At 43.2% G+C, this 20,396-nt stretch overlaps 1 protein-coding gene across 3 annotated transcripts in view; it reads right to left on the reverse strand.

Moving 5' to 3' along the window:
* Positions 1–20,396, reverse strand: part of MED13 (mediator complex subunit 13) — a 158,563-nt gene that overhangs the window by 71,210 nt on the left and 66,957 nt on the right. For all 3 annotated transcript variants that reach the window (XM_087717103.1, XM_087717101.1, XM_087717100.1), the window contains exons 5-9: positions 17,852–18,049; positions 10,455–10,637; positions 8,370–8,532; positions 6,356–6,466; positions 441–1,124 (exon numbers count right to left, since the gene is read on the reverse strand). In XM_087717103.1, the coding sequence (XP_087573229.1) occupies positions 441–1,124; positions 6,356–6,466; positions 8,370–8,532; positions 10,455–10,637; positions 17,852–18,049 (1,339 nt within the window). The remainder of the gene's footprint in view (positions 1–440; positions 1,125–6,355; positions 6,467–8,369; positions 8,533–10,454; positions 10,638–17,851; positions 18,050–20,396) is intronic.

Here is a 20,396-nt window from a genome sequence, read left to right on the forward strand (position 1 = left end):
CCCAGCCAGCTAAGCTGGCTGGGGAATTCTGGGAATTGAAGTCCTTCAGGCTTAAGGTTACCAACGTTGGAGACCACTGCTGTAAACCACCCAGAGAGTGCTGTAAAGCAGTATATAAGTGCTATTGCTATTTATGACCGTGGCATTCACTTAACAACCACCACAAAAAAACACCTCATAAAATAAGGCTCAGTCATGTCATGACCTGCTTAATGACCACCACAGCTGACATCCAAAATTGCAAGCTCAATTATGATTGTTAAGTGAAGGTCTGCCTGTACCATTGTCAATATTTCTAAAATTAATGCAGGCCAAGCCAGTGCACACGCACGCACGCACACACACACTCGCACACACCATTGTGCGAATCAATTAGACATGCAAAAGTTTTGAAAAAATCACGGATATGGACTCCGAGGTCAAACTTCAGGTGCGCTTACTCTGTAGCTGAAGGTACATTGTCCGACGCGGCAGATCCCATGGGCTCGTCCCGAAACTTTTCACTCGGCAAAGGCGGCGGCAAAAAATCCACGTCTTTTTTCTTTGGAACCTTGTAATACTTCCACATGGAATCCGCGTCTTCTTCCTCCAAGTTCACTGCGGCGCCGACGTACATGGTGGGCTCTACGACATCGGGAAACGTAGCTGGGAAATTCTGGGATAACCCTTCTATCCTATCTTCCATGGCTTTTGAAGGAACCAAAGGATCGGGAGTCGACATTTGATAGAAATGTTGGCTCTGGGGCGTGGAAGGCGTTTTGGTTGCCCCCTCCTCCGCCGCGTCGCATGGGTGGGGACTGAGGGGCGGTGGCTGCGGGGAACTGGCAATTTCCGCGGGGTGCATCTGAGGTGTCTTTGCGACCTCGTTAGTTCTGAGGTTTGAAAACCTCACTTGGCTGTCGGTGGTGGGGATTACCAGCCGCTGATTGGCGGAGTCGGCCTCCAGGATAACCTTGTCGCTGATGGACACTCGATGGTGAAACGGGGTTAAGGGACGTTTTTGGGGTTTGTCTCCTTTCTCTTGCTTCTCGTTGGCCTTGTGCTTGGTCGCTGGCTGGGGTTGCTGGCCGGCGGGAGGCACCGGCCCCTGCTGAACTGCGAGCCTCGGTTTGAGACTTTTGTGCCTGAAGGGAGGTAGAAAGATAACGGAGATATAGGTCATCCACATTTCAGCTGCCAAATCCCACGAGTTAAATAAACAGGTCACAAAAGGGAAATCAATCAACGGATACATAAGCATAAACACTGAGCCAGGAGGGCTGTTTTGCTTCACTGCTAATTAGAGCTATGAGTAGGGAGAGAGAATGAATTTAGTGCTTTTCCCCCCTATTTGCAGCTCTTCACAGTACTAACCGTAACGTTCTACCGGGCAGGTAGTCCTCGACTTACAACTGTTTAGTGACCATTCGAAGCTACAACGGCACTGGAAAAAAAGTAACTTATGACCATTTTTCACAGTTATGACCGTTGCAGCATCCCCGTGGTCACGTGTTTTACGTTCAGTTCACAGTTGTGACTCTGGCAGCGTCCCCGGACAATGTGCGATCCTCCGATAAGCAAAATCAATGGGGAAGACAGATTCGTTTAACAACCGTGTTTACTAATGTAACAGCTGCAGGGATTCACTTAACAAATGGGGCAGGAATGGTTGTAAAAGGGGGCAAAATTCACTTAACAGATTTCTCACTTAGTAACATAAATTCTGGGCTCAATTGTGGCTCTACGCCGAGGACTACCTGCAGTGGAGTTCCCAAATTTGAACTTGTGTTTCAGCCCTGCAAAGTTGAGTGGAGGCCATTTCTTTGTTAATAAGGAGACAATATCAGCTAATTACCTTATTTATAGAGAAGCTGAAGATGGGGCGAAAGAATCATAATTTGGACCAGGCACATGTTTATTTATAACAGATCATAAATATAATGGTGTTATAGATACCGGTTATCTGTAATGCCTGGTCTTTGCAAATGTACTTCAAATCACAATTTTATGGATTTTAAGGGTAAGACGCACCGGAGTATAAGACGCACCAAGATTTTGAAGAGGTAATTTTTTTTAAAAAAAGAAGTTTTTCTACTCTGCAGGCCTCCCAAACCCTCTTTACACCTCATTTTTTGTGAAAAACGGGGCATGCAGAGAGATTGAGGGGCCTGCAAAGTGCTCATGGGAGTTGGGGGGCAAAAACGAGGAACAAATGGGCGATTTTTCACAAAAATTGGCTTGTTTTTTGCAAAAAAAGGGGGGGCATGCACAGGCTTTGGGAGGCTTGTAGAGTGCTCCTGGGGGCTGGAGGGGCAAAAACGAGCAAAAAAACGGCCTGTTTTTGGTTCATTTTTGCCCTCCCCAGCCCCCAGGCATCCCAAACCCTCTATACATCCATTTTTGCAAAGGGGGCAGGGTTTCAGGAGGCCAAAAATGCTGTATTCAATGTATAAGAAGCACCCAGATTTTCACCCTCTGGGGGGGGGGGGGGGAAGGTGCATATTATACTCTGAAAAATACAGTAAGTTGTCCCCAACAAGGCAGGTAGGACCAGACAGTAGGCCAAGGAGAAGGGCCCTTCAGAGAGAGATCGTCCCACTTGGGAGGAGGAGTCAAGTAGGGAATTAGTCTGGAATCGATAGTCAGTCACAAAAGGGCAAGGTCCAACACCCCTTGAATACCTTTGAACTTTATCTAGTGTTTTTTCCCCGGGGGGCAAACTGCCCGTCTGAGAAGATTGCTGTGAAATAGGCATAGAGAAATAAAGTACAGGTAGTTCCTCGACTTACAACCATTCGTTTAGTGACCATTCAAAATTACAAAGGCACTGAAAAATTGCTTAGGATCATTTTTCATGATTCTTGCAGCATCCCTGTGGTCACTTGATCAAAATTTGGATGCTTAGGAAGTGGCACGTATTTATGACGGCTGTGCAGTGTCCCGGGGTCACGTGATCACCTTTGGTGGCCTTTCTCACAAGCAAAGTCAATGGGGAAGCCAGATTCCTTTTACAACATGTTACTAACTGAACCATAATGCTGTGATTCACTGAACCTCAATGGCCAGAAAAGTCATGGAATGGGGCAGAACTCAATTGTGTTTGTAAGTTGAGGACTACCTTTAATTAATTTATACTCTACATGCGTGTGTGGATCTGGTTGTTCCCACCTGGCAGCCCTGCAGTAAAGAAAGACACCTCCCCCCCCCCAAAAAAATACGAAAGAGCACCTAGAGTTCGGTTTGCGCAATGCTGCACACATGAATCCATTTATTTGGGGAGAGAAGGGCCTGTTGCCGTGATGGTGAACCTATGGCATGCATGCCAGAGGTGGCACGAAGAGCCTTCCCTGTGGGCAGGTGCGCCATTGCCAGCTGCTCTTCGTGGGCACTGGAGCACCGGAAAATGGCCCGAAAAATGGCCTGAGAACGGCCCCCAAAACAGCCCAAAATCTGGCAATGAGCTTCAGCCGGCTGGTCTTTGGTTTTCCAGTGTCCCAGCATGCGCACATGCATGTGCATGCAGGAGTGTTCCGCTTTGGGCACTTGGTGCTGAAAAGGTTTCCCATCCCTGGCCTATTGCATGTAATGTGAACATAGCAACTGTGTTTGGTTAACCCAGGTTTCGGGTTTCACAGGTTGCCTGAACCCGGTCAGAGTGGTAGACGACAGGTGCAGCCGCAAACAGACCTGACGTCAATATGTGACAGAAGAGGACAAGACAGGGCCAACTGGGACTGGCTCTGCTCACCACAGCCTTCTCTCTTTCTTTCTCTCTCTCTCCCTCCCTCCCTCCCTCCCTCCCTCCCTCCCTCCCTCCCTCCCTCCCTCTCTCTCTCTCTTTCCTCTTCTTTACATATCTAATATAGTCAGAGGGCAGCCAGCTGGAAATGTACGTAATTACAGATGCTCATTTTATTCCTCTCAGTAGAAATATTCTTAACAAAGCGATGCAGGGTCACCCTTAGGGGCCTTGTCAAGAGTATAAAATCCAGGGTTTAAAATTACCCAGCTGCACTCCTGCGTCATAAAGAGATTTACAACCAAGACAAAACAGGAAGAGAGGAGGCTGTTGGAATACCCGGCTTTCGTTCTTGTCCCCCTTCCTTCCTTCTTTCCTTCTGAGTTGATAGGGTTAGTACAGGGGTCAGCAAACTGCGGCTCTGGAGCCGCATGTAGGTCTTTCCTCCCTCTGCTGTGGCTCCCTCACGGGTCGGCGCCACAATGTCGAGAGGAGCTTCCGGTGGGGGAGGGGGGAGAGAAGCTCAGTGCGCCAGGAGAAGACTCTATGGCAAGGGGGGGGAGGGTTTTCCAGTCGTCTCCACAATTGATAGGGCTTTCAGTTATGACAGGTAGAGGAAAAAGGATGCCGCGCTAGGAGGAGACTCTATGATGGGGGAACTGAACTTCCAGTCAGCTCCAGAATTGAACTGGGGGCTTCCGGTTAGGACCTTTGTGGCTCCCGGTGTTTCCTTTTCAGTGGGAAACGGGTCCAAATGGCTCTTTGAGTGTTTAGGTTTGCTGACCCCTGGGGTTAGTAAGAATAAGGTTCTACATTTAGGCAACAAAAACGAAATGCACAGGTACAGTATAAGTGGTACCTTGCTCAATAGTAGTAACTGTGAGAGGGATCTTGGAGTCCTAGTGGACAACCATTTAAATAGGAGCCAGCCGTGTGCAGCAGCTGCCAAAAAAGCCAACACAGTTCTAGGCTGCATAAACAGAGGGAGAGAATCAAGATCACGTGAAGGGTTAATACCACTTTATAAGGCCTTGGTAAGGCCACACTTGGAATATTTGCATTCAGTTTTGGTCGCCACGATGTAGAAAAGATGTGGAGACTCTAGAAAGAGTGCAGAGAAGAGCAACAAAGGATTAGGGGACTGGAGACTAAAACATATGAAGAACGGTTGCAGGAACTGGGTATGTCTAGTTGAATGAAAAGAAGGACCAGGGGAGACATGATAACAGTCTTCCAATATCTCAGAGGTTGCCACAAAGAAGAGGGAGTCAAACTGTTCTCCAAAGCACCTGAGGGGTGGAAACTAATCAAGGAGAGAAGCAACTTAGAACTAAGAAGAAATTTCCTGATAGTGAGAACAATGAATCGGTGGAACAACTTGCCTCCAGAAGTTGTGAATGCCCCAACACTGGAAGTCTTTAAGAAGATGTTATATAGCCATTTGTCTGAAACAGTATAGGGTTTCCTACCTAGGCAGGAGATTTGACTAGAAGACCTCCAAGGTCCCTTCCAACTCTGCTATTGTATTGTATTGTATTGTATTGTATTGTATTGTATTGTATTGTATTGTATTGTATTGTATTGTATTGTATTGTATTGTATTGTATTGTATTGTATTGAGGAAAGAAACAAGAATCAATGAAGGAAGTCAATAAAGCCCAAAAATAGTAGTTAAGGAGATTTAACATATGCACTCAAGAGAGTTTAAATTTACTAGAGGTAATCACCCAATATAGTAGATGAGTAAAATAAGAGGGTTAGGGATCGCGTGATACATTTAACAACTGCCACGATTCGCTTAACAACTGTGGCAAGGTAGGTCATAAAATGGAGCGAAACTCCCTTCACAACTGTCCTGCTTAGTAAAGGAATATTTGGACTCAATTGTCGTCATAAGCTACCAGTTACCTGTTTGTCTCATATCTTACTTTGAGAAATTGACACATTTAAATTGATTGTGCTGGCAAGCCATTATCTTATTGTTTCGTTATTTCATACAATGGACCCTAAAAGGTCTCTGCCTGTTTTCAACTATCATGTTCGGTTGTGGCCAGCCGAGTTGGCGTCAGACTCAGACAGTGAGGAGGTTGGAGAGGAATGTGGGCCAGTCCTGGAGTCTGGGGAAGGCTCTGCATTGGAGGCAGAGAGGGAGCCAGGGCCGTCTGGCAGTTATCAGCTGCCTTCGGAGTCAAAGATCAGTGGGGCAGAAGAACAGCTGGAACCTGTTCCCGATGTGCACATGCGCAGCGCCTCCAAGAGAAGGAAACAGCTAAGGAACAAGGGTCGACTCGTGAGTAAAGCCACGGGTGGACAGTGAATGGCCCCTCCCATATGAAATAAAAGAGGAGCGAAAGGGGAATGGAGTTTGCAGGAGACAATTAGTTCAATTCATTAGGGTCAAGATCCGTTCCTGACTTCTGGCCAAGTAATTGATGCTACAGAGTGACGTTTGGAATATATCGGCCTGGCAGCTCCCCAAGCCTGATAAAGGTCTGTGGTTGTGAAATCTCTTGAAAGAATCTTGGCCGGGACTTTGCTGGAGTGGAATTCCCTTTAACCTAAATAAAAGAGGTTTTATTGGGACGAGGAGTCGGCTTCGTGCTTTTGGGAAGCCTCGGTCAGAACAGGTTCTCCTACCTGGAACATGTGCAATTGGCCCTCTGTGCAGCTTCAACGAAGTCCCAAAATCCCATTTTCTCGATCGTCTCCTCTTCACATAAGCCATTTGATGTAGCAGAATACTTCCTTCTACATTGCATTCAAGGGGGGAAAAAAACATTTTTAAGTATGGGAAAATATATTTTAAAAGGCACTAAACTACTACTGGTCTTCTATAGCTCTACTGGAACTGAAATTTCCAGTTTGCTAACTAGGAATTCTAGGACTTAACCTCCATTCGTTTAGAAGCTATCATGTGTGGTGTGTTATGATAACACGAGAACCAAGTGTTTGTGGAGGGACCTCTGCCTGACGAGCCCATAACAAAAAAATTATCACCCAAGTATATATCATTTACCACTGTTTTTTTATTGTGAACAATTAACAAGTAAACTATATAAGTAAATAGTAACAAAAATATTGTCAGACTTCAATTCCTCGGAATAGTCACAATGTATAATCAAATTAAATAATTGCAAACAAGCACCTTGTAGTTAGCTTGTGATGCTTGTGACAGTCGATGGAAGAGGGTATTTGTAGTTCAGGGTTGAACTGTGGGGTCCTTGGTGCTCTCTGAGCTTTGGTTGTTTTCTTTGGTTTCATTACCAAACTAGGCTACATCATCAGCAATAGAAGAGGGACTGGGGTTTGCTCTCTTGCTTGCCCTGTCAGTGTTGGTGGGAGTGCCCTTAGGTGGTTCTTTGATTAGGCTGTTGTTTAATGTTTGTTTGATTGCTTGTCTTAGTTGGTTGTTCGTTGATTGGGATGTTGTTTACTGCTTGATTGTTGGTTTGGTGTTAATCCTGGTGTTATTTTCCGATTGTTAATTATCCTGGCCAACCAAGCTCAGAAAGCACCAAGGACCGCAAAGAAAATGGTCCTGTCTAAGCTAAGGATGCGGGGACTTAGGGATGTGGTGGCTCAGTGGTTGATCAGAAAGATTGGCAGTTCGGTGGTTTGAATCCCTGCGCTGCGTAATGGAGTGAGCTCCCGTTACTTGTCCCAGCTTCTGCCAACCACAATTGTTGGAAAGCATTCAAAAATGCAAGTAGAAAAAGTAGGAACCACCTTTGGTGGGAAGGTAACAGTGTTACCTTTGGCATTTAGTCATGTTGACCACATGACCACAGAGATGTCTTTGGATAGCGCTGGCTCTTCGGCTTTGAAACGGGGATGAGCACTGCCCCTAGAGTTGGAAACAACTCTAGGGGTGCATATGTGCGAGCGGAATCTTTATCTTTATCTTAAGCTAAGGACATCATTCTGGGAGAAAAGCGGTGTCCCATTTGGGGGAAATGAGGAAGGCATGCTATTATTATTGTTATTATTATGACATCTAAGATTTGGGTTGGCCTTCCTCTAGAAATCAGACTGGCTTTCATGTTAACAGCCGTCCAGAAGCTAAGGAAGAGCTTTTGGGATGTCATTATGGTTACAATTATTCTGTCCTAGTTGGTATTGTTGGTTTTCACCTGAAAACTAATTTTGGGTTTATAGTCTTTTGTGGGATAAGTGTATTTGCTTACTTCAAATGTTTGATAGTAATTATCTTTCTTCATTGTATGTAATGTCATAATCCACTAGGAGCCAGAATGATTTGGCAGCATGGAAATTTAATTCAATAATTATTATGGATATTTATTAGCCTCTTAATATCACAAGGTATTTACTGGGAATTTCCGTGTCACTGTTTTAATTATCAAAGAACTTTAGCATCTCCGTGACTTACAGTCAGGCTCCCCAAAGCACTTGGCTGATCAAACTTAGAAAAAGAATAGCGGAATAATCCTGAGCTAGCAAATCAATTATTAAGCTTTAGATAATCCATGTGAGTTTCCTAACTTTTTGGGAGCTGGTGGGTATTATTTCAATTTAGATCCGTACCTACAATGCAGAAAGAAGCCGGAGGTATTTTCTTCCTATCCCATATGGATCCACTGAGCTACATTTTGACGTTCTTACCAAATGTCAAAAATAAAATAAAACCACCTACTTGGTCAGTGCTCTGTTCATATTGCATTCTTGCCAAACTCTGTCAACCACCTGATTGGCCAGCTTTCGAGGGATCCTCCCCCCGTGGTGATTAGTGCTGTCACAACTGAACACATCGGAAACTGAAGACAGCTTGACCCACTTCTGAGCTGAACGAGCATCAACTGAAAAAGGAAGCCAGAGCAGAAGACATCTCATTATTATATTGTATCTACCCCGTATAATCCGCTAAACCAGAAAGGAAAATCTATACAGCTCTGGTCAGTGAGACATAGCGATTTATGCATTTAGAAAGCAAGCCAAAGCTAACAACCACAGCATTTTAGGACATTGCGTGAATGCAAGCTTAAGCAGAAGCCTCAAAGTTTTATGAAGTACGCACCCCACCCCACCCGCATCAAAAACTTAGTCCTTTGTTGACAATAAGTACACAAAAGCATCCACAAGGAAAAAATAACTTGATTGGGTTTACAGGTAGTTCTCGACTTACGATCACAACTGGGCCCAACCTTTTCTGTTGCTAAGCAAGACATTTGTTAAGTGAGTCTTGCCCCATTTTGCAAACTATCTTGCCACAGTTGTTAAGTGAATCTCTGCAGTTGTTCAGTTAGTGGCATGATCCACACTGGTGCACTGATTAGAGTTGCAGTACCGCAGGCTACTTTCTGCTGACTGATGGCTGCCTGCAATTTGGCAGTTCGAATCTCACCAGGCTCAAGGTTGCCTCAGCCTTCCATCCTTCCGAGGTGAGTAAAATGAGGACCCCAAAACTGTTGGGGGCAATATGCTCACTTTGTAAACCGCTTAGAGAGGGCTGTAAAGCACTGTAAAACAGTATATAAGTCTAAGTGCTGTTGCTATGGGTTGCTAAGTGAAACTGGCTTCCAGACTGACTTTGCAAGTCCGAAGGTCACAATAGGTTATTACATGATCACAGGACACTGCAGCCGTCATAAATATGAGTCGGTTGCCAATAGAATAGAATAGAGGGACCTTGGAGGTCTTCTAGTCCAACCCCCTGCTTTGGCAGGAAACCCTACACCACTTCAGACAAGTGGTTGTCCAATCTCGTCTTAAAAACTTCCAGTGTTGGAGCATTCACTACTTCTGGAGGCAAATTGTTCCACTGAGCCAAGCTCTTGAATTTTTTATCATGTGACTCAGGGGATGGAAAATGATCAAAAGTCACTTTTGTCAGTGCTGTTATAACTTTGAATGATCCTTAAATGAACCGTTGTAAGTCCAGGACTACCTGTATCTTAATAAAATTAGAACAGAACAGAAGAGAACAACAGAGTTGGAAGGGACCTTGGAGGTCTTCTAGTCCAACCCCCTGCTCAGGTAGGAAGCCCTATACCATTTCAGACTAATGGCTATCCAATCTCTTCTTAAAAACTTCCAGTGTTGGAGCATTCATAACTTCTGGAGGCAACTGCTCCACTGTTTAATTGTGTTAACTGCCCGGAAATTTCTTCTTAGTCCTAGGTTGCTTCTCTCCTTGATTTAGTTTCCATCCATTGCTTCTTGTCCTCAGGTGCTTTGGAGAATAGGTTGACACCCCCCCCCCTCTTCTCTGTACTTCCCTCAAGTACTGGAAGTTTGCTATCATGTCACTCCTAGTCCCTCTTTTTATTAAACTAGACAATACCCAATTCCCGCAACCATTCTTTATATCAAGAGTCCCCAAATCCCGGTCTGTGGATCAGCACCAGTCCGTGGCATGCCAGAAACAGGGCCACGCAAACAAGCGAAGTCCCATCTGCAGGATCCAGGCAGCCTGCGACACCACGCTCCCTCCAGTCCACGGAAAGATCTTTCTCCACCGAACCAGTTCCCTGGTGCCCAAAAGATTGGGAGGCCGCCGCTTTATATGTTTTAGCCTCCAGTCCCCTAATGATCTTTGTTGCTTTTTTACAACACAAAGCATATATGTTGAATGTATTATACTTCACTGTGGCAGCTTTACTAGATATTACCGGTCGCAACATGCACTCTAAGCATCAGGATAAAACTCTACTCTGGAGATTCAAAAGACAAATTTTAAGAGCGGTCCATTTTGATAGGTCAATAATTGTTTTTACTCTACCTGTCTGAACTTCTTCTGGGGAGGTCGGTGGCGTGAGAGTAACTGAGGAAATAGCTGGATCTCTCGTGGAAACAGGCACTTGATGGACACCCAAACAGTTGCTTGCACCAGCAGTGCTAGGAACAGGAATGTCTGTCTGAGGAACCAGAACGAAGCAGGCTGGGTAGACCATTCGCACACCAGCTTCAGAGTGGGAGGGAAAAAGAAAACAGTGATTTATTTCACAATCCAATTGAGTTACAGATACACTAGCAGACATTACCGCATTTTTCAGAGTAAAAGACGCTCCGAAGTATAAGACGCGCCTAGCTTTTGGGGAGGAAAACAAGGGAAAAATATCTGCCTCTGCCTCCCAGCAATTTGCCTCCTTGCAACAAACAGCACAGACAATATACACTGTTTGTAGTGTTACATTTCAAACTATACTTGTACAGATGCTGTTAAAATCGATGTGCTTTCTGGAAGTATAGTTATTCTCCGCTATTTAAAAGAATAGCACTTTTTAAAACAATAGCATGGGGCCTCTTCAGATCAAGCATTTATTTTAAAAAGCTTCTTCATTTTGTTAAGCTGTCTAGAACAATAATAAAGCAGTCTTTAAAAAAATAAGTCTAATAATCTGAACATTCTATAGGCATTTGTAGTTGTTGACTTACCTCCTTGCAGCAAACAGCCTGATTAGCACAAGAAAAAAAAAAATCTGCCTCCCAGCAATTTGCCTGGTGGAGCAAACTGCAAGTTTCCCTTTCAATTTCTCCCGATCATCAGCTGTTTCAGGCTGCAGGGATTCCTATAGCTTATTGAAGCCTCCGGAAGCTCCAGTTTGCTGCAAAGAGGTAAATTGCTGGGAGGCAGAGGCCAAAGGGTTGCGGCTGGTGGGTGGGTGGGACTACATTCAGTGTATAAGATGCCCCCAAATTTTCACCCTCCTTTAGGGAGGGAAAAGGTGTGTCTTATACTCCGAAAAATATAGTATATAGCAGTGTATGCGAACCTTTTCGACACCGAGTGCATGTGCGCGCGGGTGTTCATCAAGGCTGCAACCCAGGGGGCATGCGCGTGCCGGAAAATGAACTTCCGATTTCCGGCGCATGCCAGCTAGTCTTCCGGTTACTGGCACGCACACGTAATGTTCAGCTGGCTCGCGCGCATGCTCACACCCAAAAACGAAGACCAGCTCTTCCAGTTTCTGGCACTGCCCCACACACGAAGGCCAGCTGATCATTGCACGTGTATGCGCAACAGAAACCCGGAAGAGGAACGAGCAACATCGCACGCACCAGGCAACATGGCTCCAGGTGCCACTTTGGGCATGCTTGCCATAGGTTCACCATCACGGTTTTACAGTAATAGGTTTGCAGTTATTTCTCCTCCAATGCCAGATGGATCAAGTATTTTCACTCCCTCTTTAAATCCCCGCTGAGAGTTGTGGGCTTCACCAATGAAACTCAACTATTAGGAAACTTCTCGTGGCTAAGGGCAGTGTGCGAGTCCAGCCATTGTAGCTTATTTTAAAAAAAACACAAAACAATATCAGTAGCCCTCAACTTGCCATCATTCATTTACTGACTGCTCAAAGTTACAAGGGCACTTAAAAAGTGAGTTATTGCTGTTTTTCACACTTATGACTGCTGTGGCATTCCCCATGATCACATGAGGCACTTGGCAACTGGCATGTATTTATGATGGCTGCAGTGTCACGGGGTCACTGATCATCTTTTGTGACTTTCCGGCCTGGCCTGAATAGAATAAATTAAACTATTAATTTAAATTGTTAATTTTAATTTAATCCTAAATTTGATTTAAATGGTCAATTGAAGGTTATTGGATTTCCTATTTAATCTTTTTTAACTTTTTGTCATATGTGTTTTTATGTTGTAGGCAGCCCTGAGTCCTTTGGGAGAAGGGGGGCATATAAGTCCAATAAAATAAAACCAAACCAAACCAAACTTTGTCACAAGCAAGGGGGGAGGGAAGGCAGATACATTAAACAATCGTGTTTCTAACTTAACAACTGCAGTGACTAGCTACAACAACAGCAGTGATTCACTTAACAACTGTGGCAAGAAAAGTCATAAAACAGGGCAAAACTCACTTAACAGCTGTCTTGCTTAGCAACAGAACTGTGGGGCTCAATTTGTGGCCATAAATCAAAAACTATCAGCATTAGTATAACATAAACACAACCAATATGGCTGTATAAATATCTCCCAAGCCATGAATGAAGACCCTCCTGGTTGACATCTAAAAATGGTAGGAAAATATTCCATCCATCCATCCATTGTTTGTGTGGTGGGTGTGGGTCTGTCTGTCTAAATTTCTATAGATGCCCATCCCAACCAAATTTATTATTTATTTTATTAATTTTATTAATTTGTATGCCGCCCACTCTCAAAGAGACTCAGGGCGGCTGTGATGATTCTGGGCAGCTTACAATTCTAAAATTATAATAGCACTAGCACTTAAGACTTATAGACCGCTTCACAGTGCTTCACAGCCCTCTCTTAAGCGGTTCACAGCGGGGGGGGGAATGGGGGGAATCCAGAAAATAAATACATACAGTACTCAATTTTGTTATATACTTGGGTGAGGGGTTTCCTGGGATTTGGGAGGAAGTTAGGGACTTTTTTTTTTTTTAAAGCTGTATTTAAAGCGACATACTACAAGATTCTGGGTGTTTCCCTGCAATTGCAGGAAATTACATTGGGTGTTCATTCTCTAGATATCACTCCTAGTTTCAGCCAAAGCACAGTGAGACTTGGCTTAGATCACATGAACCAAATATACATTTTAGACTAATCAGACAACAGAGGAACCTGCACAAGGACAGTGTCCTCACAGTGAAATCGCATCCTCCCTACCCCACCCCCAGCTTTGGCTTCTTGCTTTCCACTTCAAAAAATGTACAACAACATTGCACCCATGTGCACTATTAACTGTGGGATAAGGGACTTTAGACATTTTTTTTCTTTCCTTAGAATCATAGAAAGCCCAGGAGCGGTTTGGAAAATTAAAATTACTGGCGTCTCCATTTAAGTTCAGTAATGCATGGTGTACGGTTTTCTTCAGCTGTGAAACCTGAAACTACCTCTGTTCCCACATCGAAATCCTTGAGGAACTCTCTCATTTTGTCTCTGTCTGGATTACCCACAGAGCAGCAGCTAGGCTAAAAGCATGCTCCTTGTCAGTGACGCAATGTAATTTATCTGCCTTTTTCTGTTCCTCCAACAAAGCTATAAAACTTTTTTTTTTTTGACATCTGGGCCATAAATCCTACTCTACGTTTGGGTCCACAATAATGCCACTCTCCTGTGCCAAGCTACTTAAATTTTAATCCATCTCAATGTCATCTTTTTTTTTGAAAAGTCGCATTGTGCCAAGCAAGCCCGGTGTGGGTGACGACTGTTCCTGACATCCAAAGAGTGGGAAGATTATTCGACGCAAGACTTCAGACAAGTGCATCTTGATAGTTAATCAAAGCTAAACGAGGACTTCCTTAAATTACTTACATCCTGTTTCTATCATGTCCCCCCCCCCCTGCAAACTCAGAAAGCTATAAAGGGTTCAACTTCTCCTGGATAATGTTCTACTCCCAAGAACCTTAAAAGAGTGAGTGAATGTTTGACTCTATTTAGAAATCAGCTGCTCAGAATTTAAATAGAGCTCCAAATCAACCACCAACCAAACGACCAACGGACCACACAAGACATTTATAAGCTAAGGAGAATAGGATGAGACCAGCTGATGACGTTACCTAGTCTGGGAATGAAACCTTCAGAAACTAAATTGAAACAAGATTGGGGGGCAAAACGACTGTCAAAATCTAAAATCCAAGCTTTTGGTGTTTTTTAAAATTATTTCTACTTGGACCTTTCGAACCTAATACAAAAAGGGATGCGGCGGCTCAGTAGCTAAGACGCTGAGCTTGTCGATCAGAAACATAGGTAGGTTGGCGGTTCGAATCCCTAGCACCGCGTAACGGAGTGAGCTCCTGTTACTTGTCCCAGCTTCTACCAACCTAGCAGTTAGAAAGCACATAAAAAATGCAAGTAGAAAAATAGGGACCAGCTTTGGTGGGAAGGGAACAGCGTTCCGTGCACCTTCGATGTTTTGTAATGCTGGCGACATGACGACGGAGATGTTTTTGGACAGCGCTGGCTCTTCGGCTTTGAAACAGAGATGAGCACTGCCCCCTAGAGTTGTGAACAACTAGTATGTATGTACAAGGGGAATCTTTACCTTAACCTAATTCAGGAAGTCCTTGACTTACAACCAACAATTGAATGGAAGATTTCTGTTGCCGAATAGGAAAGTTACCACCTTTTTTGCCACAACTGTTCTTAAGTGAATCGCTGTAGTGGTTAAGTTAGTAACACGGTTATTAAGTGAATCTAGATTCCCCCCTCCCCTTTTGACTTTGCTTGTCGGAAGATCACAAAAGGAGATCGCGTGACCCCGGGAAACTGCAACCGTCGTAAATACATGCCAGTTGCCAAGCGTCTGAATTTTGATCATGTGACCGTGGGGATGCAGCAATGGTCGTAAATGTGAAAAATGGTCACAACTCCCTTTTTTTAGATTGTAACTTCAAACGTTCCCTAAATGAGTAGTTGTAAGTTGAGGCTTACCTGTATGTGCTAAATATGGTTTTGTTTATTCAGACTGTAAACAAATATACTGCAAAGCAATATGCTACATACCAGTGGTTCTCAACTTGTGGTCCGTGGACTCCTGAGTGGGACCACAATGTCATCACCGGGGGCGGGGTGTGTGTGTGTTGTTAAATTGAATAGAACTCACTTAATCACTGCCTTGCTTACCAATGGAAAGTTTGGCCTCAACTGAGGTGGTAACGCAAGACATACCTGTATATCTAAATTTTAATAAGTCTTGCGGTCTTAAATTTCCAACAATGTGTTTTTTCTGAAAGTGCCAATGAACAAAACAATTTTTTATTGTCCTAATGGTGAAATCAAATAGCCAAAATTAGGATTAAATAATGATGTTTAACTGTAAAAATGAAATTAAAATACTGATCGTCTTTTAGAGTTGATCCTTCTTCCTATATTTATATTAGCAAACAAAATTTTGAATCGTCTATATCCATGATGCCGAACCGGTGGCATGCATGCCAGAAGTGAGGCACACATGAGCAATGGCCAGCTGGTAGTCGGGTTTCTGGTGCATGCATGCGTGTGTTTTCTGGTTTGGGCACCTTGTGCCTAAAAGGTTCGCCATCACTGGTCTGTGTGAACAGTTTGTTTTACATTACATAACTAGACTCAACCAACATCCAGTTCCCTTCCTAAACGACTTGTCTGAATGGCTATTTTAGACCTACCTTAATTTGCACAAATCTATTATATTGCTTTCTATTTTACAGTTTGCGCCTCATTCTTATTGTGCTCTTTCCTGGCAAAGCCTTTAAGTTCTCCTAATACTACCTTTAAAGCAATTCTAATTCCAGTTAAAATTAAAAACATAATATAATCTCAGAGCCCAGGGATTTATTTATACAACAAAGAGTAATGTGGTGTGTAATTAATTTATTATTGCACAAGCTTTCATGAATTATATATCCATGCAAGTAAGCAGGCAGGGACAAAATAACTGCTATTTTCAGTAGGCAATTAACAGCTCTTAAATCAGTGTGTTTATGACACAATTCTTAACTAAGATAGCTCCCGAGAAGAGGTAGGTAGGTAACAGCATGTTGTGTGTCCTCACAACAAGGCTGCCATGATGGATTGCGAGTCTCCCAACAGCTATTTACAAGAAGGTTTCTGCTTCAGAATACAGGAATATGTAATTGATATTTTTTTAAATGGAAAACTAGTGTGCTTTTCTGGATAGACCTCTGTAACTCCTCTGTTGAAGTTACAGGTAATCCTTGACTTATGACTGGCCACTTAGCGACCATTTATAGTTAGAATAGACCCCCAAAACCCGGTTCCAAAATTCTGATGGCAGTAGCAACGGCCCCCGGTGCCCCATGGTTGGCATTTTCTTCCAGTTTTCAGCAAAAGCGCCACATGGGAAACAATGGATTCACTTTAAGACTGAGGCGGTTCACTTTACGATCACTGCATTCATCTAACGAAGGCCACAAAAAAAGCCTTAAAATTGGATCCAGTCGTTTGATTATAATCGGCTTTATAGCTGTCATCACTTAACACCCATTATGGGAAAGCTCCATTGCAGTCGTAGGCAGAGGATTACATGTACTGAGAAGCATATTTCTGAATCAACACCCTTGCTTCTTAACCAACTTAATTGCTGCAAAAATCCCCATTGACCTTAAGCATCGTTAACTTTCGCAAACACAGACTACGATAATTTGCTAACCCGTGGAAGGGCATTTGACGCTTCTATAAACCATCCTGAAATGATGTTCATTGATTTATAACTACAGGTTAAGTCCTCAACCTACAACCACAATTGAGCCCAAACTTTCCCTTGCTAAGTGAGACATTTGTGGAGTGGGTTTTGCCCCATTTAACGACCTTTGTAGCCACAGTTGTTAAGTAAATCAACCTGCAGTTGTTAAGTTAGTAACAAGGTGGGGGAGTGAATCTGCCTTCTGCACTGACTTTGCTTGTCGGAAGGCCGCACTCGGGGATTGTGTGACCTCAGGACACTGCAACCGTCATAAATATGAGTCAGTTGCCAAGCCCCTGGATTTTGATCACATGATCATCGGGATGCTACAAGCAGTTGTAATTGCGAAAAAAGGTTATAAAGTAATTCTTCAGTTCCGTTGTAACGTCAAACAGTCACTAAAGAACTGTTGTAAGTTTAGGACTATAGGATACTATCATGTTTCCCTGAAAATAAGACCCTGTCTTTTTTTTTTTTGCTGCCAAAAAAGACACCAAGTCTTTTTTATTGGGGGGGGGGGGGGAATGTCATCATCCACCGACTCAACTCACTTGCGCGCATCGTCCCCGATCTCCTCTTCGCTGTAGGAGGCCTTCAGCAACTTCGTCTGAGGCCAGCAAGGCTTTCCTGAAGGCCTCTGTAGCCGATAACAGAGCTCCAGATCGATCCAGGGCTCTGTTATCGACTGCAGAGGCCTTTAGGAAAGCCTTGCTGGCTGCAGAAGAAATGGGTCGGCAAGGCAGGTGTTGGGGTTTGAGAGGCCTGGCTGCAACTCTCCAAAGGTAAGTAGTAGGGCAACTCCACACACAACCCATCCGCGCCCTAGCTTAAATTTTACCCGTGCACCCTGGAGTGGGGAGGGGTCTTAATTAGGGCTTATTTTGGTGGGCATGGCTTATTTTGGGAAGAAGTGTAAAAAATCAAGCTAGGACTTGCTTTCGGGGTAGGTTGTATTTTCGGGGAAACACGGTATTCAAATACACATTCATTTTGGGTGAAACATTTTTAAAAGGCCATACCAACAAGGACCTCCACAGCAGCTAGAGAGTCATCTTCCCAATCCATCTCCTCCTGCTTTTCTTCCAGTCCCTCTTTCAGGTTGGATGTGATTGGATAGAACTGCTTCCATTCGCCAATCAGCTTCTTCGTAGCGGAGTCCGACAGCTTGAACGACTGCCCCGTGAGTGTACCATTTAATCCAAATGGACTCAGAATAACTAGAGGTTAGAACGACAGAAGAAAAGAAAAAAATATCTCACATTAGAGCAGCAATCCTTAACCTCGGATCGTATATCCAAAGACTGCTGATGGAATCATGATGGTTCTCTCCAATGAAAACTTCCTCGGGACTGTCTCACCGAAATATCTATTTTTGGAGGCATGCCAAATGGTATTTTCCCCGAAGGGCTGCACACAATTCTTATTAAAATGGCTTTCAGCAGCTAAAGTTGAGCACCGGAGAGAGGCTTAAGAGTGAACGTTCCCTTTTAGAATATTTATACAAAGGAGTAACATTACTAAGGCTGCAAAAGAGGACAGGATAAAAATGTCAGTATAATTACGCGATTGCAAAAGATACTGGGTGTAGAGCCAGTTCTCTCTTTGACTAACGTCATCGCCTCGAAAATTGAACAGAGTTTGATAATAATGTAGGTCCCATCGCCACTTTTCACAAGCCGTTTAAGAGAATTAGAGACCTGCAAAGGTTGGGACAGGTAGTCCCTGACTTACAACAAAAACGAGCCCAAACTTTATGTTGCTAATTGAGACAGTTGTTAAAGTGAGTTTTGCCTTATTTTACTAACTTTCCTGCTACGGTTGTTAAGTGAACCACTGAAATTGTTAGGAACATGGTTGTTAAGGGAATCGGGCTTCCCTCTTGACTCTGCTTATCAGAAGGTCGCAAATGGTGATCACGTGACTTCAGAACACTCCAACCATCATAAATAGGAGTCAGTTGCCAAGCCTCTGATTTTTGATCATGTGACCATTGGGAGGTTGCAAGTGTGAAAAATGGCCGTTAAGTCACTTTTTTTTAGCCCGTTGTAACTTCAAACCAATCACTAAATGAACTGTTGTTAAGTTGTGGATTAGCTATACATGCTGTAAATGCCCAAATTGGGATCACGTGACTATCAGGATGCTGTAATGGTCATAAGTGGTAGGACCAGTTGCAAGTGCAAGGACTTGCCGTAAGGATGTTTTTTTTCAGCGACACTGTGATTTTAAACGGTCACTAAATGAATATTGGGAAGTCAAGGACTACTTAGGATAATTTGTCCCATCTATTAGAGATGTCACTTCCCCTGGGCCCAAAAATTTTAAACGTGACTCACTCTATTTAACCTTTTCATGAACATTCGGATTGTTTTTAAATCAGTCTGAGTTTATCTGCAAATGCAACTATAATTTGTGAGCAACAAATCATTATTTATGCAACTTTCTAAATTTCAGACAAAAAAAAGAGATTGAACCATTTTTTAACATTAGGCAAGGAAAGAATAGGATAAGAAGACTAGTGTCTACTAGTTTTTAACTCTAAATTATGGTTTAATATTATCGATAATCGCTTAACTCTGACAAGATCCGAAACTAATACAAAAGGTTCTCAGGAATTAATAACTGAATGTCCTATTTGTATTAGAAGGAAAACTGAACTTCAATAAAGAGCTACTGATTACTGGCAATTTCAGGACAAGGACTTATTGTCCCTCATTAAAATGTATGTGTACTAAAACAGTATGTTATATAAGAATCATGTTCCATAACAACAGCTAGAAATTAATCCTTCTGAACATCTGACACAGAAAGTCATTAAAATATATCAAGAATGGAAACAATATTCTGGTATACCACATGGTAATTTAAAATAAAATAAAAACAAGAACAATGTACTGAAGTCAACACTACAGGATGCTCTGAAGTCAGAGTTCATTTTTTTCCCCATAAATGAAGGAGAACCTAATAATAAAAGGATGGTCTCTGAAAGTATATTAACCAATGTTAGGAAAGATACATTTCACTAGTTAGAACACTTCACACAGATATAGTGGAAAAGTTGCTGAACACATTTTTTTTTACCTGAACACAGAAGAACTGGTCAAAAATATGTTCAAAATCATTTTAAAAATAGACCGAGCCCCATTTACTGTCATCTGGCTGTTAATGTAAATTCCAATAGCAATATTCAAGATTCTCAACAAAAAAAAAACATTATCGTTTTACTTATTTTGTTTTATGTGGCCATTCCTCATCCCATTAATGGTACTCTGGCTAACAAAGGCTTAGTATGAAGAGCCAGTTGGGTCTAGTGGTTAAAGCACCAAGCTAGAAAACAGGAGACATGGAGAGTTCAAGTCCCACCTTAGCCATCAAAGCTGGCTGGGTGACTCTGGGCTAATCACCAGGAGAAGGTGAGTTCTAGTCCCACTTCAGTCATGAAATCTGGCTGGATAACTCCAGGCCAATCACCAGGAAATAGAATATAGAATAACAGAGTTGGAAGGGACCTTGGAGGTCTTCTAGTCCAATCCTCTGCTCAGGCAGGAAACCCTGCACCACTTC

This window comes from Thamnophis sirtalis, unplaced genomic scaffold (assembly GCF_051295495.1).
Source record: "Thamnophis sirtalis isolate CommonGarterSnake01/CBP01778 unplaced genomic scaffold, rThaSir2_p1.2 scaffold_6, whole genome shotgun sequence".
NCBI classification, from domain to species: Eukaryota; Metazoa; Chordata; class Lepidosauria; order Squamata; family Natricidae; genus Thamnophis; species Thamnophis sirtalis.